Here is a 24,175-nt window from a genome sequence, read left to right on the forward strand (position 1 = left end):
TTTTTCAGAGCCCTCACACATTCTGGATAATCAGAGGTCTCAGTGGCTTCTTCAGGAGACACAAACAATTGTGTTTCAAGAATTGAAACCGACCTTTTGAACCTTGCCCCCTTTTTGTTTTGACAACTTGTATCTTAGTCTCGGCGAAAAAGCAAAAATCATTCATTTATTTTAATTTTGCAGCAGATGGTTTTTTTGGCTATGACGCTACGTGCTTTCGATTCGACAGTCTTAATCCGTTCGATTATAGCTTATGGTTTTAAAGGCTATAGCAATGTGGTTTCACTGTCTGTACTCGTCGTTAATTTGTTGTTTTAAGAATGTTTGCAGATTTGAGGTACAATTAGCGTCCCATAAAATTGAACGATTTTTTGATAATTTATACTTTAAATTTTAGATTTCAAAAAATTGATTTAAAAATTTTAAAATTTTTGGATTTCGGTGATTTTTTAAAATCTACTTTCTGACAATTCGCTACATATTCTTTAATGTAAACACAGCCTACATTTTTTCCAGAGAAAAAACTTTTTCGTTTTACTCGTTTTTGTTTATTAGTACTGTTTTTGCTCTATTTTTTGAGCAGTGAATCATATAAACAATCTTTAATAATAAGCTCATGGTTTTAACAACTTCGACATCCTTTTATCCCAACTTTTAACTGAATACTTGATTTTGAGGTGTGTATGTCACTTTCCATTGTAGTCTTATGACATTTTCTAGATAATGAGGGATCTCTATGGCTCCCTGCATGGTTTTTAAATTGAGTCTATCCAGTATTTTGAGTTGAGAGCCAATGATTGTTTGACCTTAAAATATTTTTCAAAAATTAAAAATCTTTTTCATTTTTTCTTGTTTTCTTGTTACCTATTCTCAGTAAGGAGCGGTCCCAAATGTTTTCAGGAGACCTGAGAGTTATTTTGTTGATGCAAATTAAAAGCAAGTTGTTGTTTTAATTGATACTCTTTAGATTTTGGTCTGGTTTTATTTGTTGCTATTTTGACTTTTTTTTAATTAAGCGTATGTTAAAAATAGAATGATAATTAACAGCTGTTTTCTTTAGTTGTTTTTGCTGTTTATTTGGTTTCCTAATCTCATCAATGGGCAGTATCATTGGTTCTCCGAGGTGGCATTATTTTATTCGTTTTCTCACTAACGAATGCTCCGAACGGCTCCGATGTAATCACATAATTCTCTAGTATTTGTAGTTGAGAGCTGATGATTGTCTTTGCCTCTTTTTGTTCTTGTTCTTCTTGACTTGTTACAAAGTCTCGTTAAGGAAGTGCCAGATCTGCTTTGAGACGAAAATACAAATAAAAAGTAAATGGGTTTTGAGTTAGACGGGATTTGACGTTTTGTTTTTTTGTTTGCCTTGTCTCGTAGTTTTCGAATACAAGGTATCATCGGCTCTCCAATGCGGCAGTATTTAATTCATTCGTCGGTTTGCTCTTAAGAAAAATTACTCATTAACCAATTACTTTCGAAGAGTATATATATTTTGAAAATTCTCTCTCTCTCTCTCTCTCTCTCTCTCTCTCTCTCTCTCTCTCTTCCCCATTTGGTAGACAATTATGTCAAAATTATGGGCGGATGGGAACATTGTGTGCTAACGCATGTTACCGAGCCTCCTTGTTACATTTCTAGTAATCAAAAAAATGCATAAGGAACGTCGAAAATGAACTGAAAGTTCTTTTTGCCAATACTTGTTAATTGAGCACGAATGAATTTGCATTGTGAACATGGAGGCTAGGTGGTATGCATTTGCATATAATGTTCCTGCCCTCTCATGCGCAATTTTTGGAGAAATACAATGTTTCAACTTTCGGCTCCTAAAATCTGCTATTTATATTTTAACGATTGTCATCAGTTCCAGAAGAGCTAGTATCAGATTTATGACCAGACCACAGAAACAAAGATACCCTTTTTGTGAAAGGATTAACGAAAATCATTATGGAAGAGATTGAAGAAATTATTAAATCTGGGGTCTGCTTTTTGCTAAAACTCACGAAAACAAATTTGACCCATAATTAAAGCAAACTGGAAATATTTTGTAAATTTTTTTTTTTCAAAAAACAAATGTACATGGCAAGAAACACGCATTTTAATTGAATGAATTAAAAATGGGTTTTAAAAATGTTTTTTGACAAAATTGCATGTAAATTTTAACTATTTTTATATTTTTCAGCTGTTATTTAATCATTTAGGAGCCAACAAATGATCGTTGATAACAGTGTTTAGTTTAATCTAACAGTCAATGCTCAAAATATTTCAGATAAACAAAAAATTCAAAGTCTTCAATTTTTTTACTGCTTTATTCCTCAGATGTTGATGTTGTCACCTCTTCAGTATTGTATAGAAAGTTTTCTGCACGTCTTAAATTAGAATTGTACAACTCAAGTGGCACAGAATGTTCTCATATTGCATTTGAATGCATACAGTGCATCTTCATAATCCCATATTTGAAATGATATTTCAGATTACTTAGCATTAAATTTTGTGTTAAAGCAAGGTGAAAATAGCAACTGCTTTATCTCTCAGGTTTGAAAAATTGAGGGAAAAAGAAAGTTTTGTATTTTTCAGGGGAACAAAAAATGCCTCAGTAGTAGCATTTAATTGCGAATTAATTCTTCTAAGACAGACTCGATGTGGGCTCCTTTTACAGCCTTAAGGGTTCTATAGAGAGAGAGAGCTACTTATTTCTGCTCGCGAATTAGACCTACCTAACTCTGTGGGACTAACCGCAGTTATAGCTATTACAGCTGTGTGCTAAGCATTTTCATAATTTGATATCGGTGGAGTTGATATTTTGACCTGCAATTGGCTCTGCTTGGCTATGTTCATTTTCTCGATTTAGACATATAACTGCAAATGCTATTTTTTTAACAAGCTCAGCTGTGAGCTAAGGAACGTCATGTTTCAAGCTGGTTAAAACTGACTTCTCTTACTGACTAAATGTTCTTTTGCGGCTTTGAATCCACTTCTAATGTTTAATGCAGCACGAAGTATGGGATTGGTTCAAGAAAATTGTTTATATGATTGACAGTTTGATTTCACGGAATGATTTCAATTATCTATGGCTACCGGTTAATTTTAGATATTGATCAAAAATGGAGTGTCTTAATTTTAACATCGCCTTTTGCGATGAAGTTGAGAATTATCTCACTTGTCAAATAACAAATGTCCTGGATATCATAGATCAAAAATTGTCCAAAACTGTCGGCAATTTATCGATTTTGGCACAAAATGTGAACCTCGAAATCAAAACACAAGCTGTATTTTCTTCATCTAAAAGGTCCCTCAAAAATGGCACCGCGTCTGTGAAACCCAAGATAGCAAAAATTCGATCTTCCAAACAACCAACAGCTTTGAATCCTGGAAACGCACCTGCCCGAATTCAACCTGATGTTCAACAGGATCCGAACGACTTGATTGGCACTTTGCAATCATTGGATTCCGGTGAAAAGATGTTCTCATGTAAATTGTGCGGACTGCAGGCGAAATGGAAGGCCAATGTCAAAGGTCACGTTATAAGAAGACACATGCAATCCTTAAAGGAGACTTTTGCATGTTCAATGTGTGACGGCAAATCGTTCACATCTAAACAGAATCTTAAGCTTCATTACATGAAAAGCCACAACATGAATGAAAAAGTAGCTAATGCCGCAATAGATGTCTGACATCAGCAATCGTCCATTTTATTAGAGTACAGTTTCAGGAGTGTTTTGATTTTAACTGCCAATAGCAGTATTTTGAGGCCAATAGCAGTATTTTGAGGCTTTTTAAAATTCATCAATAGCAGTCTGAAGTACAAATGGAATGTATATGCTGTTACAATTAAAGGTTTTCCAGCTTAAAAACTGTAGTTTCTTTCAGTTTATTTGCTGATCAGTGCGCTACTAAAGCAATTAATGGGAGTGATTTACTAATCGGTATTGCTGATAGTTTACTAATCACTGCAATGTCATTTTGAGTTTGTTTAATGATTCAAAATTCGAATCTGGAAATTATGTTTTTGTATATTTCTGTCTTCAAATGATATCTGAAGCGTGACGTCATCCATTGAGCTCAAAGTTTTTAATTAATCTCGAACGAAGTTTGAGTCAGTAGTGAACGTGTGTGTCTTCTTAAATGTTTGACCGATTTCTTCTAAAACATGCTTTCGATTTCAATTATCGATAGAGTTTTTCAAGCTTGACAGTAGTAAGCTAATAGGGTACTAAGATAGGGGGGGTTATCCTTCGAATTAATACGTGTGATAATAGGGGGTTATCCTTGGCGGCGCTACATGTAAAACAACGGCCGTGCGTGATACATGTAAACTAGCTTTCTTCCGCTTTTATTCCTTTCCCTTTGCGCCTTTCTCCGGTTTGTTAGATTTGTAAGAAAAGATTGAATTGAAACCAAACTAAACACTCCAAACAAATTAAATATTTACACTGTGTATTACTACACGCAGTTTCACCAAAATTGCATGCAATTAAATTGGCATTAGCGCCGTCTTATTTTGCGTGCTGGTTCTTCTTCGCTGCTGCTTGCTTCTTCAGCTTCAAATTTTATGAAGGGGTTGTCAGGAGAGGAGCTTTCACTGGAACTGGCGTCAATATCTGCAATATCGTCAGTATCAATATCAGATTCAGTTATCTGCTCAGTTACTACTAATCCTGGGTCGGGAGTCTCCCAAGAGCTGGTGGTGGAGTCTGGCACTGAGAGAGCGGCTGTTGAGGAAGTTTGGGACACTACAAAGTCATTATCCCATTCTGGACTAGAGCTGAGAAGTAAGTTTGAGTAACTGTCATTATCCCACTGAATATCATCACTACCCCAATCAATTTCATCCACACCACAATCAACGGTCTCATAATGTCCAAAGGGTAGAGTTTTTGTTCCGCGGGGTAGAATAAACCTTTTGTTGTCGAACGCTGAAAGGCATATTTTGTTGGTAGTAACAGTTTCCAATACATGATGATCGGACATTATTCGTGTGTTTTCAGTGCGAAACACGTTCCCTGTCGTCAGTGTGCTCAAGAAATCATCATGCCGGAGACGTTGTTGAGCGGCCTTTGTTACTCCTTTAGCCGAAAGTTTTCGACAACCTAAAGAGAAAAAAGCCTTTAATCAAGTCTTTATATGTTTACTAACCCCTATGTATATAATAATAAAACTAATACCATTCAGGAGCCTACTAACAACCTTTGTAATTTAAAGATAGAACTAACATGCATTAGAAAAGACAAAGAATACTTACTTTTTGAGAGTATTGAGTATAGTTTCGGCTTTAAACACACAAACTCCGTAATAAAATCTCCTGCAAATTCGTCCTTAAACTTGAGGACTACCCGTTTATTTTCCGTACTGTATAAATAGTGATCATTCGGATAATTGGAGAAATCGAATTCACTAACAACTGAAGCGGGCTTTCTTGCTAATTCCTCATAAAAGTCTGTACTCCGGATTTTATATAGTAAACTATCCGTGTCACTATATAACAAACGACAATCAAAATGAACGCGCATTGTGAAGTAATGGAAACTGTACATTTGATACTTGGCCAGATCAAGTATAGTTGCTCCAATTATTGTTGGGGTATTCCAATAAATCTTTCTAGCGCGGAAGGACAATGCGGCCAGGTTATTTCCGAATATCATGAACCGATCAAACTCAAACTTTGAAATGGAACTCAGAACTTGATCAGCATCTCGTGCAATGGTAAGCTTACTTCGTCTGCGTTTCGATTCGCAATTCTTACCATATACTGCATTGTTCATGAGCTTATAAAAGTTCTCTTCGAATTTATTGCTGGCGGCTTGACGTTTATTACTGTTGAGTGTTATATAGGGTGCTAACCAATTCGCTTGTTTGAACTGTAGGACACGGTGTACTTTGGCAACAATTAATCCAAGACTAACGTATAATTTGAGCAGTTTGTAATGCAATACATAGTTCTTTTTGTCGAATAGCGTTTGAAGCAACTTTTTAACATTCGAGCTGGGTAATCTGTGTTGTTCTTTTAGCTCAAGTTGATATTCGCCCAACCAATCATCTTGAACAATTTCTTTGGTAGGGGCAAGGGGAAAGTCTCGGTGGTCATCGTGTAAGTGGACAGGGTAATTTAAGTCTACTTCAAGAAAATAACCAACTGAAGCGTCGTTAGGGGTATTGAGGATTTCGTTAAGGGTAATTTCTACGTTGAAGGCGAATTCCCCCACTGGTAGCATGTCAATTTGCATGACATCTCCATAGAGATTATTTGCGTCTACACAGAGCGCAAAAGTTGACTCCTCAGAGGGCCGGTAATCCGATAAATACTTATTATTTGCAACAAAATGACGCTCCTCGTAAACAGATGTTACTCCTCCTCGTATTGCCGGTTCAATCATGTCCAAATGTTCTCGTTCTGTCATCAGCTCAATGTTTGCCCTGCATATCTTTAGTGACGCTTCTTTTGCCATATTGGGGAGATTGTAGAATTGCATGCAGTCGAGTTTGTATGTTCGAAAGCTAAGTTCACGGTGAAACTCACATACACAAGCTAATAATGCGCAGTCAAGTTTAAGGTACGCGTCATGATAGTCTTGTAAAGTTTTGCACCCCAATAACGTCCACATTTGGTTAGCATGACCTAAATTTTCTTCACTAACAGCCAATTTTCCGCCTTCTAATGTATTGCGCCATTCTGAGAGGGGTGGTAGAGATTGCTCAGAAAACTTTGTACGATCACATACATAAGAATAAGGATAATATCCTTTTTGTTTGAGTAAGTGTGCGTTTGATTCGGAAACCGAGGGGAACATTGCTTTCATGATATGGAAATGTGTGTCAGGTAAAATTTCTACAAGTTTTTCCAGCGAACTGTTCATCATTTTGTACGAATCGATGAATCTCAAATACTCGTAAATTTTTTGTGTTCTTCCTTCTTGAGTTGTAATAGTATCAATCAAAACTCCGAATGTCATTGATATGTATTTCTCATCTGTTGACGGAATGATTTTTATTGTTGTGGTAGACTCACAGTTGTTCAGAGCAAGACAAATATGATGTAAGTCATAGTTTTGTATGTTATGACCGACCACAGGCGTAAAATTGACATACCGTCTCGCTCGATTACACTTTTCGTGTGCCCAGCCCAAGAATTGGCCACTAAAATGACAATGGTCTGAATCTATGCTCTCTTCGGAGTCAAGCTCGCTGTCAAATGGTTCTTCGCATATCCAACAGTGTGTAGCGCTCTTTTTGTCCAAGCTTCTCCGACTTCCGTTGTAGAAAGGAAACTGTTTTTTGCGTTCATGTATGTCCCTTGCTAACGAATGCAGCATTCGAACAAAGTTGCCCATACAATCTTCTGAGCTGTCCACATGATGAAAATAGGGAACGTTCGAGTGATGATCAACAACTGCCAAAGCAAATCCACATGGCTCGTGCTTTTCAATCACGCGTGTTGATGATTGGTCAGTTGCTGCATCACATCCAGCGACGGGTAGGAGAAAAGATTCAAAGTCAAAATAAATGACCAGAGGAACAAACCACGTAGCTGAAAAATTTGAGAACTTGTATTCATTTTTATCTGGTGATGGCATTTGAATAACTGCAGGGGCATTTAGATAACAATTTTCAGTATGAATATTATAGCTTTCCAGTCCATCACGACACAACCAGAAACAATTACGACAAATGCGATAACCAAATCTGAATTTCAGGTCTCTAACTTTACAAACGACTTTCACAAGGTCAGTAATGAGAACATAGTGATAAATGTCGGCATCATAAAGAAGTAAAAGATCCATAACAAAATCTGATTCAAAAGAGGAGACTCGTAGAGGGTAAAGTTGTCCTTTATCGTAACCAAAGACGTTGATTGCCACATCATTGAGGGTTTCAAAGGCTTTCATTTGCTCAAATCCCATTGGCATTTCAAATTCGCCTACAGGTTGGTGAATGTTCTCTTGCTGATATGTTGCTGGGGATGTTTTGTCAATATGATAGTTCCTGTCATCTCTATCAAGACTGATTCCATGATGCGCATGATACGCTGCCACGAAGCAATAGTTGAAACAATTGGCATCGTCGTGGTTTCGAATGTTGAGTAATCCGCGACAGTTTGCGAGCTTATGGGGTAAGGCAAGATAGGATGAGCCGCGAATTGGTCGGTAGCGGGCAAATTTGATGTCAAGTTTGAATATTTTTTCAACAACCCAACCACTTCCAGATGAAGCAAACGTAGACAAGACAGCCATCATTTTCTCCACCATGCTCCAGTACAACTCGTTTGTGAGACCCTCTACGTAAATGGGCGTCATGAGGGAGTTGGCATAAATTTCAATGCGCTCCTCCGTTTCGGTTGCGTTTTCATCTTGATGCAGCTTCAATAACTGTACTTTTACCGCAAATTGTACTTTCTGTGGTCCTTGGCTCAGCCTTTGCTCAATTAGCGTTGCAATTGCAGATCTTTGATTGAGCATGAAGCTCTCAAGATCTCTGTCAGCTGTGTTATTGACAATTTCATAAGTTTGTAACACACCGTTGAAGGCTGTCTCCGCTGTAGCTTCTTTCGGTTGGTATTCAGGTCCAAATACGGGCAGCGAGTGAAGGGAGTTCATATGCTGCGCAAACAAGTGCGCATCCTTGAATCCCATGAAGCACGATCGGCAGCAGTTTGTAAACTTCGAGTGGCAAGTTCGCATATGCTGTTCCAATTCAGACAGTTTCCGTGAATTGAACACACATAGGGAGCAGTTGTAAACAGGAAGGCCAACATCGTCTGGATGGAATTTATGTTGATGTCTTGAACGGTTCCCACGAGTGCTAAACGTAGCGGAACAGAAGTTGCATGAATAGACCATTTCTAATAGTTTTGATGAATTTCAAATTCTAACAGAACTTTGATAACAAGTAAATAACTCGGAAATGACTAAGCTCACCAAAACTGAAACACGAATGTAATTTCTGTGCGCGAAATTCAAAATTTCAAAATGCTGCAATCTGATTGGTCGGTTTTGGCGGTTACCTTTATTTCGAAATTTTGTTAGTTATGAGAGAAAAAAGATGTGTTTTCAACTCTCCATTGCAATCTTCTGCCAAAATATATCACCATAAGGAACCCTACAGAGTATTGCTGGTCATTTTTTTTTCAAAAAACGTTTTTCGAGAAGCTGGAAAAACATGATAATTTTTAAAATTGTAATAAAATGCGCTATTTTATGCATTTTCAATTACGGGTGGTTAGAGTTGTCCTACGTTCTTAAGTATGATGAGCAAAAATGCTCCCCGTGCCGAAAAACATAGGACCCATATGAAAAAATTGCTCAAAAATTAACAGAAAAAAAGTTTATTTTTCTGTCAATCAAGTCATTAATTAACAATTACATGACAATTACATGACATAAACATGTGTCTTTTTTCTGAGGCCTTTTTGGATGACAGCTGTTATGAGATAAATTTGCACTGAGGACCCATCAAGTCCAGAAATGTGAAGAAAGCCGATCTAACATCTTTCCTTAGGGTACTTCATATGCTAATTAATGCCAGATGTTAATGTGACATTGATTGCCAGATGTTTTGAAAATCGGTGAAGGAGCCATTTTTTGATGATGATGCTTATGAGCAATTATGTCAGGCATCAAGCGGTGATCAAAAATCCGTTGCAAAAATTTAAAATTTTTTTTCAGTAATTAGTAATTAGGTTAATTAACCCTTAATTAGTCGCTAATTAGGGGCTAATTATCTCCATAACGGATGAGTAAAATTTGACGAGTGTGATGAGATGTTTTGTACTTTAGAGTATGCTGAGGCTTACTAAACAATCAGTTTCATCCCAAGTATTTTTTGGAGCCCTCTTTTTTAGGGTCAGAGGTCAGAGGTCATGTGTCAAAAAAAAATTTTTATTGACTTTTTTTTTGGTTTTTTTTAACAAAGTGCTCTTTTTCTTTCACTTGATCCACAAGTAACAAATGGGAGGTGATTCTAGTGTAAGCTGAAGAGCGCATCTTTTGAGATAAGTGTCAAAAATTGACGTTTGAAAGGTATTTTTTCGAAAATTTTCTTTGATTGTTTTTCTTTTTTTTCAACATTTCTTCAACTTACGAATTGAATTTGGAATTCAGTCCATGCTACAGCTGTGGTATGAAGTTAGCATGTCATTAGCGTCAATACCGCTTACTCTAACCTATGGCTATATCTCTTAAATTTCATTTTTAATATAATGCTAACAAAAATTTTGTAGATTGAGAAAAGTATTTATGGATATAATTCTCACACCACGTCATAGTAGTTGCAATAATTGAGGGTTTGTTAGGAAACGAATGTTTACGTCATAATTAAAACCCCTTCTGAACATGTTCGAACTTGATCAGTTGCGAAATTATAATTTCTTTGGCTCAGCAGATTTAAATCTACAAAAACAGATATTAAAAGTTAAATTCAAAAAGTTGACATCACACTTTATTGAAACAAAATCAAGTTAGCGTCTCACAATTTAAAATGGTGGTGATTCATCAAAGTTTTTCAAGTCAATCAAATAAGTCCATTAAAGAATTCTCAGGTAGCCGTTTCTTTGGTGCATTGCAAATCTTTGGCGTGTCCGTGACACCAAAAACACGTGCTGGTTCTGGTGTTTGAAATTGTGTAGCTGAAAGTAACGCTGTATCAAACTGGTTGTCATTGAACAGAGTCGTAGAATTATTCTTTTGAATTCCAACAAAGAGATGGACTAGATGTCGGTGTCAAACTGGGTCTCGGATCAACTGCTGGTGTTACTGGCAAGCTGACTGAATCCAATTGCGATTGGTTCTCTGGGGAGCAAGGTGATGACTTTATGCCCCACATGTCAGCTAAGTTTTCGCAAGCTTGATAAGCCCCTAACTGGTTTTCAAACAGAGGCACACAGTCGCAATCGTAACGAAACAAAATTCGTTTAACGTCGTTAGGTAATGACTCCATTTCAAGATGTTGAAATTTTGGCAACGCTTTTGGAGGTAAATGTCCCCCTGATGTAATAAGACTGCATTCTGCTGGTTCTGTCTTCTCTGGTAAAGAAGCAATTGCGTTAATAAAAAGCTTAGGTATCAAACAGTGCTGGTGAGTTTGCCAAACATCACCTTGTCTCTTCTGTTGAATCAGCACAACAAAATTTTCGAACACTGTCTGATAAACCAATGTTCGCTCCAAAGAAATTACAGATTCAGCAAGTATTTGAACGGACATAGTTTTTGTACAAACTTTGAGAAAGAAATAAAAACCAATTTGATAAAAGACGGTCGAAAAATAGTGTTTGTCTAGTAACGAACTCTTGAAAGAAAGCAAAGTGAATTGAACGCAAGGTTTAAAGAAAATGAATAGCTATTTTTAAAGTTGTATTATACAACGTGTAATTCGACAATTTATGTGTGGGGTCAAATTTGGTTTTGTTTTTGGTAGTGTATATGCTCTGTTATATGCTCTAAGTTATTATACATGGGTTGATACTGTCTATAGTGTGTACTAACTCAATTCTTATCTAGAACGCATTTTATTATCAGCATTTCATTGTACACTGGTACATGTTTAATCTTATCAAAATTTCCCTACTGCTGTAGGTTCACATGTGTTTCCAATTTTAATACACACCTAGGGTCACATCTGTTCCAAGATATAAACATATGGACAATTCCAATAAACAGTGTACACTGCACCGTTGGTCCAAGTACACACCTAGGGTCACATGTGTTCCAAGTTATAAACATATGGACAATTCCAATAAACAGTGTACACTGCACCGTTGGTCCAAGTACACACCTAGGGTCACATGTGTTCCAAATTATAAACATATGGTCCACATATAATAAACAGTGTACACTGCACTGCTGGTTCAAGTACAGACCTAGCGTCACATATGTTTTTTGTCTTATCTAAGGTCACAGCTGAAGTTAATTATACAATACTTGAACAACAGACAGACTCAAGTACGCCATAGGCGTACTTGAGACTGTATTCACAAATCATTTGGATTTAATTAGGCAGTTTGACGACACTTGTTTAATCCCAACTTGCCGCTCCCATTGAATTGTACTTTTACACATTATAACACTTGAAAGTAATAAAACAAGTTGCACACTACGCCTTTCACGTCCACTAAAGACGCTGAGTTTGGAGATTGTTATTTCGATATTTCCAAAACTGATAAGCGCTTAATCAGGGCAACGCTGAAAACCTATGAAAGGACAGGGACATATGTATTTCTGAAATTGTTCAAAAAAGCAACAGACGATTACGAGTTTGAACAGAGAATTTCGTTAACTCTTGGAGAATTTGAACATTTGGTCAGTTCAGCTAGCAAAATAAAGAACTCAGTGGCTGATCAGCAGTCATCGCCAAAACCACCACCAGCGAAGAAACCAAAAATTCAAAAAGAAGTTGTCAACAACGATGGTTGAAGCGATGTTTGAGCGTTCTCCAAATTACTTTAAACAATTTCAGAAACAGTTCAAATTTCTCATTGTGGAAGAGAAACCTACCTTTTCTATTGGAAATTGTTATGCAGTGTGTGCACATTTTGATTCCGAATTTTGCAATTTAGTAAATAGCCATTTTCACGTTTTGATTGATACAACTACTTTTGAAAACGAAACATTGAAACGATTTCAAAGCTTTCCTGTGCCTTGTGTTTATACAGCTTTTAAGTTCCTGTTTTGGACTGCACCAAATTTGGAGACTAATGGAGATGTGTTTTCAAGCTTAAATTAGCAATCGATTTCAACAGTTCTGCAGAAAAAATTGATTCGCAGTCAGTGCGCAAACGACTACCAGCTTTTGCTAACAACAACAACAATTTATCGAAAAGCATCTCTGCAAAACAAACAAATGTCAATCCCAAAACGAGTGCCAAGATGCCAGTGGTTGCCCAAAAGACTATCTACAATTGCCGGCCTCCATCAAAACACATTCAAACTGATTTTGTCAATAGTGAAACTTTACGCAGAGTTGAAACAATTTTGTATGGTCCTCATTCTGGTGCTTTTTTGTCAAATTATGGATATTTTTTTGAGTGGATATGGAAAATTGAATATTGATTCTGATTTATTGAGTGTTCGCTTTGTGTATGAAGAAAAAGTAAAGTTTTGAAAAAAAAATTAAATTTTTCAAGTTAGTAAGGTTAGAACATCATATGAAAAGCAAAACGAATCAATTCATTATCGCTAATATTTACAAGTTTTTGAGCATTGAAAACAAAATGAGCAATATAAATACAAAACAGTCCACAAAGTTTAGAGTTTGCACTTTGAATTGGTTGATTCTCCAAGAGTTGATAGATATTATGATTGTTGCCAACAGAAATGATTCTTTGATATAGGTGTTTGTACGATGAAATGGGTCGACCAAGGGGATCGGCAAACAGAAGTTGATTGTTCTTTCTGCATAAAAGTAACCAGTGGGTGCCATTATTTTCAGCAGTTGCTGCATTAACAATAAGGAAGCTGTTTCTGTTCATTTTTTCAGGAAAGTTGTTGGCCGCAAACACGCCATGAAATTTGTATTTAAGAGTTTTGCAGCCTTGTATTAAATCATTAATATCATCTTCATCCATCATTAATTTGTCAGAATGTGATTCTTTGATACTCTTCTTGCACTATCAACAAAAATTGTGCTCGCTTTTTCGCCAATAATGAAAATCTCTATATTGTTCGGTAGGGCCGCAGAAAATTTCAACTCAATAGAAATTGACGAATTTGTAAGCTCAGGGTGAATAAAATCATGGGATGCTTGTTGGGTACTGGTCAAATCAAAAACCATTATAAAATGGTTCGGGTAATCTGTCAAACTTATTCCATGACCATTTTCGATGTAAGCTAAATCCGATATTGTATTAAAGTAGAGACGTTTGTCATCACTTGTTGATATTGGACTGTCTGCCACAGGTAAACCGTTTCGGTAAATATAAATCTGCTCAAGGTCGAATTTGCGGAAATTAAATGGATTTTGTCTGTTGTTACCAAGAAACGCTTCGTTAGTGTTCAGACAAATTGCTAGTCTACGAATCGGTTCTCTGGCAAAAATATCTTCTTGTTTCCAACTGTGGAGACCCGTTGATGCCAGAAATGTTTTTGTTAGAGTCTCCAAGTAGGGATACGAAGCTGGACTTTTTAACAAAGTCTTTTCTATAGCCGATACGACATCATCGTTCAATGTCATCTTGCGCACATATAAATTAGCTTCGACAATTTTTACTTTGTAGTGCTTGGCTGCATCGTCAGACATTATAACAAAATCATCTATTGACCGTCTAAACGCAATGCGAAGTGTCACACCACTTAGCAAATGTCTGTCACAAGTGAAAAAGTCAACTGCAACTTTACCGTAAAATGTGCACTCAGCCGATTGCCTCACTAGGGCTTTCCTTCTGTTCACTTCTACAGTTGACAACGCTCCTGGATTTTCTTCGTAGGAATAGCCCTGACATGCCAACCAGGTGTTTTTTGCATCTTTGTTATGTGAAAATTCTGTTTCAATAAAACTTTTATGAGCATAGTTTCCGTTAGCGTTTGAAATTTTTAGTCCATTAGCAGACACTGTACAGTCAGAGAAGAGTGAATGTAAAACATTATTGCAAAAATAGGGAGTATCTGTCTTCGTAACATCTGTTGCTGCTCCTGCGTCATATCTCAAATCAGCTTCTGATAACTGGACAATTTTACATTTCACTTCCAAGAAATTTTTCTGTAAGTCAATAAAATTATTTCGGTCACCGGCGACTTCAAATTCTAACATGGGTCCATTTGGACTGTAGACTGGGCCCAACTTTTGACAAAAACTACCATCGAAAGTTACTAAGAGAGAAGGTTTTTCGAACAAATCCAAAGAACTGTGAGTTGCCTCTGATGGTAACAAATTAGCGATCATCGTTCACTCTGGCAAAAAAATCTGACCGACTTCTTTTTGGAGCTCTGTGCGTTGAAATGGTTTTTTTGCGTTTGTTGATTGCTTTCTGTGGCTTGACTCGTATTGAATTCCTCCGACGTGAAGTATTTCGGCGAGATCCCCCTGTCTGTTTTTTGACAGTTTTTGAGATTGTATTTTTAAACGCCTGTTTAGGAGATTTTTTGCTTCCGACTACATCCAAAATCTCTGGAACACTTTGTTTCAATAGCTCTTTCCCGATACGTTTCGCTGTAGGCAAAATGAAACGACGTGCTAAAGGGAGCGCAACACGTCCAATGCCTGCAGCTAGAGCTCCAAAACCACTTCCTCTTTGACGATAATGTCCAGAGAAGTGAGGCAAAGACGTTGCTTGATTGGCATAATAAGAATCCATTTTAAGGGGAAAATTTTTTGAATTGTAGTGTTAGAATAACTTTTCCAGTTCCCGAAAAGGGAACTAATTGTCCTGTTTCCGTTCTCAGTTCAATTGAAATCGATTGAATTGTGTTGGTTAGGAGCTTCTTATAGTCTAAATTTGTAAAAACTATCCGATGAGTGGGTTCAAGCTCACAAACACTACCGTTTTTCAGACGTTGTTTTGAATCAATGACTCGCAAAAGAGGAGCCTTAGTGTCACCGACGTATTGGTATTCAATTATGTTGGTGTAGATGAAAATTAGATGTTTTCCAGCACAAAGGTCAGCTGGGAACTCCCCATAATAAGCTTTCGTATCATCACTTTTCATAAACCTGTTCGCATTGGGAATCATTTTGTACCCAATGTGTATTCCATTACCGTCAGGAATACCCTTAAATCCAATAATGCTTGGAATTTCTTCGCTGGGAAACGTAATTCCCTCATACTTGCCAAACAAAATTTCATATTTCCCAGAGCTCTTCAACTCTCTGAATGAAAAATGGCGCAGGCCAATTGTGCGCTTAATTGTAGCAAGAAGTTGAGCCACTGTATCAAAGGTTCCTGGCATAAAACTAAATTGCTGTCCACTATAAGGTCTAGAAATAACATTGGCTCCCGAAGAAATCTTTTGGGAATCTTCAAAGTCTTTTAAGTTGTACGCAATTAGATTTCCGTTTACTATGTTTTCTATTTTTGTTGGGAATATGATTTCATTTAGCGCCACTCTCCAATCACCTGCAAGTTGAATTTCGTCATTGAAAAAATTCCGAAATGATGCAAGTGTATTTGAATCAAATATTTCCATTGAAGCTGATGAAACAACGTGAACTGTAAACTCGTCTTCAAACCGGTTGTTGGACATTTTAAACAAGAGGGAGCCTGACAAGTTGTAATTCTGGTTGGTAAATTTTTCCTTGAATTGGTTCCTTGTCTGCGTCGGCTAAGGTGTATGTTGGTGGGCTTAATGTCGGTATTCCCGTTATTTCAAAGACTTCGTCTGTGAATGATTGCATATAACTTTTCCTGAATGCTTTATCTTTTTTAACTACTCTCACAAAGTCTCCAATGTAAAACTTGGGCTTCTGAGTTGAGCTTGTTTGTGCTGCCAATGACACTAGTCGTGGCACATCCGTTTTTGTAACTTTGTTAGGAGCAGTTTTTGTTATTCGATTGACTCTTGAATTGATTGTTTTCACAAATTGGCCTAATTGGTCAATGTAGCTATAGGTCCACTTCTCTTCAAGATACCGATGAATTATCTTTTTGAGAGATCTAATGTTCCTCTCTGCAAAAGCTGACTTTTTTTCGCTAAAGGTACTATATAAATGAATTCCACGTTTGGTACACAATTGTTTGAATGCTCCAAGAAATTCTGTACCATCGTCAACCCATACTTTTTCGGGCTGTTTGTTTTTGATCATCTTTTTGAATGCTTCAGCTGCTTCGGTTGCATACTTTGTTTTCATTGGTTCCACTCGTAAATATCTTGACAAACAATCAACCGCTACTAGAAGATACTTTATATTGCGGTTATACTTTGCCAGTTTAGCAACGTGTGCCAAATCCAGAGACCAAATTTCGTTGATGTCTTTTACAAAAACTTTAAGCCTGGGAAATTTTAATCGAATTGAACGGTACTTTGTGAAAGACGGCTTTGTCTCCAAATAGGACTGAATTTTACCTAGAGGGAGCTTGCTTTGCGTCTGTAACCGCTTTATGCTTCCATACGATGCTGGTCCTTTTAAATAAAACTGATCCAATTTTTTTACTTCAGGAAAAGAAAGACCACATCTTCTGACTGGTCTCTTCTTTGTCTGTCGTTTGGTCCGGTTCTTCTTTATATCTTTTTTGGGTTGGTTTCGAGCCACTGTGTTGTTCTCTACTAGAGAAGAGCTCTTGCCGACTGGGTTGTTCTCTACTTGGGAAAAACTCTTGTTCACTTTCAGACGAGGCTTCCAAGATTTGCTTGGCATGTGTGTTTGCAACAAGATGAGGTGAGATATTAAGAGCAATTAAAATTTTGGAGTATTTTTCAATGTCAATTTTTTTAGTTGGTTGCTGCAGATTGTACAGAAATGTTGAAGCTTTAATGCCCAGTCTTTCTTTATTTACGTGAAGAACGTCGTTCGACTCTACAGTTACTGTTTCAGATTGGTTAATCAAGTCAAGTATAATTTTTGATCTTTTGATTTGGTTTTTATTCATAAAATCTAGCTCTAACAATATGGAGTCGAAATCTTCGCTTTTTCTTTGTTTTTTCACTACTGGTTCAATCTCGCTGTCTTCGCTCATGGGTTCTGTTTTTTCCTCTTCTGCTGTTTCAATCATTTTGTCTGCAGTCGCAACTGGTTCAACTGCTCTCTCTGGTTTTTCCATTGAATTCGACTGGTTTCTTTGCAAAAGAGACAGCTGTGCAGCTTTCTGTTTGTAAAGGGGATTGTCCAAAACTTCTTTTTTTTTACCGGTTGATGTGAAGCAAACATTCGTTTTGGAATTAAAATGAATTCTTCGGTGTGCATTACGATTTTGTCAAATAACGATAACAAGCGAAACCAACAGTTTTGACCAAATCTGTTTCTCTAGCAAAAAGTTGCCTCTTTTCTTTCAAATTTGTTTGTCTAGACAATAGTTTTCTGAATGATTTTTCATAGCCTTGAACAAAACTTTTTCGTATTGGAACATTACCATTGACAATGTTGAGCAAACATTCGCAAAGGAATTTAATGAAATGATTTGGAGCTCTCTCTATCTTCTCTTTTAGTTTTGTGTCCAATATGTTTAGCAGCCGCCCCAGCATACAAACTTCTTTCTCTCTCATCGCTTAAACTTGTAATAACGGCTTTAGCTGATGGCAGATAAAAAATTGATGGTCCTGGAGGAACAATATTTGAACAGTAGCGCAAGACGTCTGATGTTTTGGGATCCAAATCAATTGATAAATGACCGAACGGTTCTTTAGTTGCCAGCTCATAGCTTTCTTTTAAAAATTGAGAGTTATTCAACTGTCTACCAATAAAAGTAATCTGTTGTGTGTCACGTGGTGATTTAAACAATATGATATGTGTTGTATTTAGATCAATTGTTCTGGACCATCTGCTTTGCTGGAACAAATTGTGTTTAAAATAAATTACACTGATGTTTCTGTGTCGCCCTGCGGTTGCTAATTTTGAAAATTCTTTGTCATTAAAAATTTCTTCACATGAGTCATCGAACACAAGGAGGCAGTTGTCTAACTCTGAAATGAGTTCAAAATTAGAGAATTTTTTAAAATGTATGTTCAGTTTCTTCTCTAACGATTGGAATTTGGGCTGATCGTGCTGATAAAAATAATAAATTGTTTGAAATTCTGGGGAAAAAGTGCCAACTAATAACATTTTGAAAATGAGCTCAGTTTTCCCGCAACAAGATGGCCCGCAAACAGCCATGAACAACCGGTCAGAGGTGGAAATAATTTTATTCATAACTTTGGATTTGGAAGAGCGTATCCAACTGTACAAGAGAGAAGTGAAAACCAAAATGTGGATTCTTCACAGTCGAGACTGAAAAAAACCAACTTGGCGAGAGACACAGTTATAAGAAAAATTATTATTAAGATTTGTGTAAAGTATACAACCTCTGATCGAGGCAATCTCGAATTGCAAAACCTCCAAGATCGTCTTTCTTGGTGGTCAGCGTCAAAAACCATGTCAGTTATGCCTCCGCCCGAATCTAGTTGATCTTCGGTTTGACTCATTTTGAAACAAAATTATTCAAAAAATGAATTGCTTTTCAAGAATGTTACATAATTATTCAACAATAAAAAAATTCATACAAAACATATCCAGAGTCGTTGTCTCCTTGTTTGTAAGTGATTGTATAGTTTGCATTCATCGAATCTTGTTTATCTCTAAAAACAATTGACTCTACATTGTTCTCTTTAATCAGCTGCTTGATTTCATCGGGAAGAGTCTCATCGTCCAGAGACATCAGAATTGGCACTGCACGCTTGGGCGTAGGTAAAGGGGTTAGTTTCAACCTTTTCATTTTCTCTTGTAAAGACATGGTACAATTGAAAGTACTCCAGTAGAGACAGATACTTCTTGAAAGCTTCTATTTCAGCACCAGCACACACGATCTGCTGTTTTCTCAAAACTGTTTGCCCTCTTGTGTCAATTTTTTCTTCATTGATAAGAGTAACCGTTAACTGATTTTCAGGCGTTATGCAACTGTAAACTGTCAAATTTGGAGACAAATTCACTTGAAGTAGAGACAGAGCTGGTTTCTCCAACCGACGATTCATTCGTCAGCCACTGGTAGAGTTTTGTCTTCTTATTGGCACAATGCTTGCTTCTTTGTCGTTTTGGGCAACTCAATGCATGTAATTTACAAACTGGTGTCTCCCGATATAATTTCAAGTGTTCAATTTTTGGGCAAAACAAAGTTTCCAAGTTGATAACGTTCCCCTGTAACAGCTGTCGTAAAGTTTCCGTTTTTTCTAATCCTTTTGCGTAAAAATCAGAAAAGGGAAATCGAAGAACTATACTTTGAAAAATCTGTTGCAAATAATGATAAGGGTACTCTCCTGTCTCCCACGAGAGACCATGAAGAAATTTAGATACCCACAGGAAAGATCTTTGCTCACTCGAAGAAAGTATGTTAAATGAGTTTGGAGGTAAAAACGAAATTGTATCGTTGTAATTTTTGGTAGACACCGCAAGTTCTTTTATTATAAATCCAGATTTTTTACTTCTAAAGCCTTCAAAATCAAGAACAACTGCTCCAGATTTCAACATTCCAGCAAATTGAATAAACTATTTTTGAAGGATTTTACGTATAAACAAAAAGCAATTCCAGTCACATGACCCAAGGTACTCATTTGTGACTGAACAAGGTAATACGTAGGAATAGCCTGGACCCTTTTCACTATATTCATATACAAAACCGGAAGCGTCGTGAAGTATCGCATGCAGTCTCAAAACTTTGAACGATTTAAAATATTTGTCGAGGGCTGAATTGTCGATGCCAATCAAACCACCATAGGGTCGTAGTTTCAAAGCTATATCTAAATCAATCTCAGGATCCAAGTGAAGACAAGTAGCTAAAAAGTATAAAAACCGTTCACCGTATTGTGAATATTCTTTTTCGATTTCCTTATAAGTTTCGTGAATACTCTTCAAATCAACTGTAGCAATTGTAGCCATATGATTTTATGAACGATCACTCAAAAATGACTCTAGCCAGGCTTTTCCGCACAACCTACATGCCAATTTACATGTATCACGCACGGCCGTTGTTTTACATGTAGCGCCGCCAAGGATAACCCCCTATTATCACACGTATTAATTCGAAGGATAACCCCCCCTATTTTAGTACCCTATTATCTTACTACTCTTGACTTTAAATTTTGCATGATATAAATAGCTAACTTAAAACTTTTTCAGTTAAGTTTTTCAGCATGACTCCAAAAGTTAAAAGTGAGAAAGCACATGCGCTAACTTCGAGCTAATTTCACACATCCAGATCAAGCTTTGGCGGGTAATTTACACTATTTATATAAGTTGATTTACTACGTATATTTGCCACCCATAATCAAACAACACTGAATTGATACTCAAAACAGCTGCGTATTCTGCGTGCCCCTCTAACCTAACCAATAGGTTATGGGCCCAGAAAACTGACAAGTGAAACAAGACAAGAGAAGGGGTGGCCTGCCTGTTTGACAGAGTGACAAAGAAAGAGAAAGAGAGTGTCCTGGTCAATCAGAGACAGAGAAAGAGAAGGAGAGAAAGAGGGAGAACGATAAAGACACAAGAGAGAGAGAGAGAGAGAGAAGACAAGAGAGAGAGAGAGAAGACAAGAGAGAGAGAGAGAGAGAGAGAGAGAGAGAGAGAAAGAGAGAGAGAGAGAGATAGTGAGAGAGAGAGAGAGAGAGAGAGAGAGAGAGAGAGAGAGAGAGTTAAACTTTGAAACTGTTGATTGAATGAATTAATTTTATGGTTGATATTTATAAAGTTAAAGATTCTAGCGCGCGTCAAAGCTTGATTACGGGTGTGTGAAAACCACTCGTGATTTAAGAAAAAGGTAAATTGAAACAAGAAAGGTCGATTAAAAGAGTCCGTTTATTAAAAAGTGTAAATCGATCTGTAAAACAGATTGAAGTTGTAAAAATGATTTTGGTCAGAGTCCCTGCAGGGCATGTAACATTGTGTACACCATTTGAAACATGAAATCCTGCAATATGGTTGAATATAGTAAGAGCATAGTAAAACTTGATGCATAGAAAGCTTGCTTGAAGAATTTTGCGAAAGTTGGCTCATGCGTAAGAGAAAAGTTTAAGCTAGTGTTTAAGAAATTATCTGGAGGATCCGTCCTCATCGTGCTTAGTCGCAGTGGGGGAATCAGTGGCTATATTGGTGAATGTCCACTCCAACTTTGTCAAGGATACTACATTCTCAAACAAAATGGGTCATCTTTTATACTAAGTAGACAGATTGTCTCATATAGCTTTCGAAAGGCACGGCTTTCTAAATAAACTTAACCTCGTATAGTGACGAATTGTTGCAGACTGCTTTGTTATTAAAAAATTTTAAGTAAAGGTCGGAAGTTTTCGTAAAGACTGTCTGGTGGTCAATAGTTTTACTTTTAAAAGACGTTTATACTTTGTGCGTTTCCTAAATCTAAGTTACTTTTGCTTTAAAATTAAGTAGTTTTGTTGAAAGGAAAATAGAAAACTTGTTTAGGTCTGAAAAAGATAGACCTGTTTGGTGTTCTTTAATTTAGTGGTTTTCGATGTTTGTTCTATAGAGTGTACGGATAGATTTAAACTTTAATTTTATTTTCTTGAACGTTTAAGCTTTATTTTCAAAATTTTAACACACAATAATAGCACCTTTTTTTAAACATGAATAGCAAAACAATTGATAAACTTTTCTTTAGCGGTAAAGAAGAAGACTTTGTCTATTTTTCCGAACAGTTTGAGGCGCGAATGTATGTTTTGAAATTGAATAAAATTCTTGACGGCACTGTAGGATATAGGGAGTTTATACCTACGCTGAGGGGACGACCTTCACAGGAGCAAATTGATGCGGCCGATAGAAAGGGAAAAGAGATTTTTGACAAAAAACAGATGGCGATTTGGTATGAACTTGTTCAGTGCCTCGATAAGAAGTCAGTTTTTTTTTTGCGACCATATAGGGGAAAAGGATCTGAAGCTTGGAGCGTGTTGTGTAAGAGGTTTAAAAGTTTTGAGAGGCCGCGTTTACAAAAACTAATATCTGATTTAACCAATTTGAGAAAATACAGTAACGAAAGCATAGTAGACTATATTACTAGAGCCGAGGACATGCAGTTAAACCTTTCCGAAGTCGATGAGTCAATAAGTGAAAAATTGTTTGTCTCGATACTTTTGAAGGGACTTCCTCGTGAATTTGAAAGTTTTTGTACTCTGGTAAAATATGGTCAAGATAAAACCTTGGATGAAATTAAACGTGATTCGATAAATTTTGAAAGTGAGAAACGCAACGACAGAAATACAGACAAATCAGAATCCGTTTTCTTTACAAATGATCGAACTTGTTTTAATTGTCACAAGAAGGGGCATATTGCAAAATTTTGTCGTGTACAACGATCGGGACCTAACAAAGAGAAGCCTAATTCAAAAATAACTTGTTTTAAGTGTAAAAAGATGGACATATTGCCAAAAATTGTTTCACTTACAAAAAATTTGAATCCCATGCAATGAAAAATGAACGAAAAAATAATTCGAAAGAAAGTCAAAATTTAGTTTCGGAAGAACAAGAAGAGGAAAGTTTTAACATCAAGATTTTATCATTGACTCTGGCGCAACAAACTACATGATTAAAGATAAAAGTACTTTTGCTAACCTGGATGAAAATTTTTCTGGCATAATTCAAAATGCCAACAAAACGCACTCCGCAATTTTAGGAAAAGGGGATGTTGAGTTTTTTGCTAAGAATAGCAATGAAGAATTGAAGAAAATTGTTTTAAAAGATGCTTTATTCGTACCTGATAACTCAAAACCTAGTTTCTGTTTCAAAACTTAGAGAAGCGGGTGTTGATGTTTCTTTCGGTGAAAAACTTAAACTTAATTTTAATAAAGTCTCATTTCCTTTTGAAGTTGAAAATGGATTGTTTGTGTGGAAAACTTTTCCTTGTTCAAATGAAAATTGCTTTAATGTTGACAGTTTACAACTGTGGCATGCAAAGATGGGACATAACAATTTTTCTGATTTAAAACGCCTGCCAGAATTTGTTGAGGGTATGAAAATAGGTGATCCAAAAAATGATTGCTGTGAAATTTGTGAGTTAAATAAGTCGAAAAAACAGCCTGTTCCCAAAGATTGCATGACAAGAGCGAAAGAAATGTTGGACATTGTGCATACAGATGTCTTAGGAAAAATTTCTCCTGAAGCTGTTGATGGCCATTGTTATGCCATTGGATTTGTAGATAGTTTCAGTCGTTTCTCAAAAGTTTACTTCATGAAAACAAGAGACGAGGTCTTGGATAAGTTTAAACAGTTTTGTGCTGATGTTGGAAAACCAGGAACTTTAGTTTCTGATGGAGGTGGAGAATACATTTCAAATGAGTTTAAGCGCTATTGTAGGAACCAAGGAATTCGTTTTGAAAACTCTGCTCCGTATACTCCACAAGAAAATGGAAAAATTGAAAGAATTTGGGGAACTTCTGTTGCTATGGCTCGCTGTTTCTTGGATAACGCTTGCTTGGATAAAAAATATTGGACGTACGCTTTGAACATGGCGTTTTACGTCAAGAACATGCTTTTGCATTCAGCTCTGGAGAAAACACCTTTTGAAGTGATGTACAATGAAAAACCTAATTTATCTTTTGTCAAACTTTTTGGTTGTGTTGCATTT

General features: G+C 36.6%; 1 protein-coding gene across 1 annotated transcript; it reads right to left on the reverse strand.

Moving 5' to 3' along the window:
- Positions 1 to 5,238: 5,238 nt before the first annotated feature.
- Positions 5,239 to 8,627, reverse strand: LOC142349700 (uncharacterized). The gene is made up of 2 exons (XM_075401430.1): positions 5,744 to 8,627; positions 5,239 to 5,270 (listed from the first exon to the last, which is right to left on the reverse strand). Exons 1-2 carry the CDS (start codon positions 8,625 to 8,627, stop codon positions 5,239 to 5,241), a joined length of 2,916 nt encoding a protein of 971 aa, XP_075257545.1.
- Between the last annotated feature and the right edge of the window lie 15,548 nt (positions 8,628 to 24,175).

The sequence above is a fragment of the Convolutriloba macropyga genome, chromosome 11, assembly GCF_964194025.1.
Source record: "Convolutriloba macropyga chromosome 11, txConMacr16.3, whole genome shotgun sequence".
Classification (NCBI taxonomy): domain Eukaryota; kingdom Metazoa; phylum Xenacoelomorpha; order Acoela; family Convolutidae; genus Convolutriloba; species Convolutriloba macropyga.

Bases quoted from the DNA above. Each gene is read 5' to 3' on its own strand.
- LOC142349700 (XM_075401430.1), bottom strand. From the start codon at position 8,627: ATGGGATTCAAGGATGCGCACTTGTTTGCGCAGCATATGAACTCCCTT. The intron at 5,271-5,743 runs GTAAGAATTGCG...GTGTGTTTAAAG, and splicing joins CATGAACAATGCAGTATATG to CCGAAACTATACTCAATACT.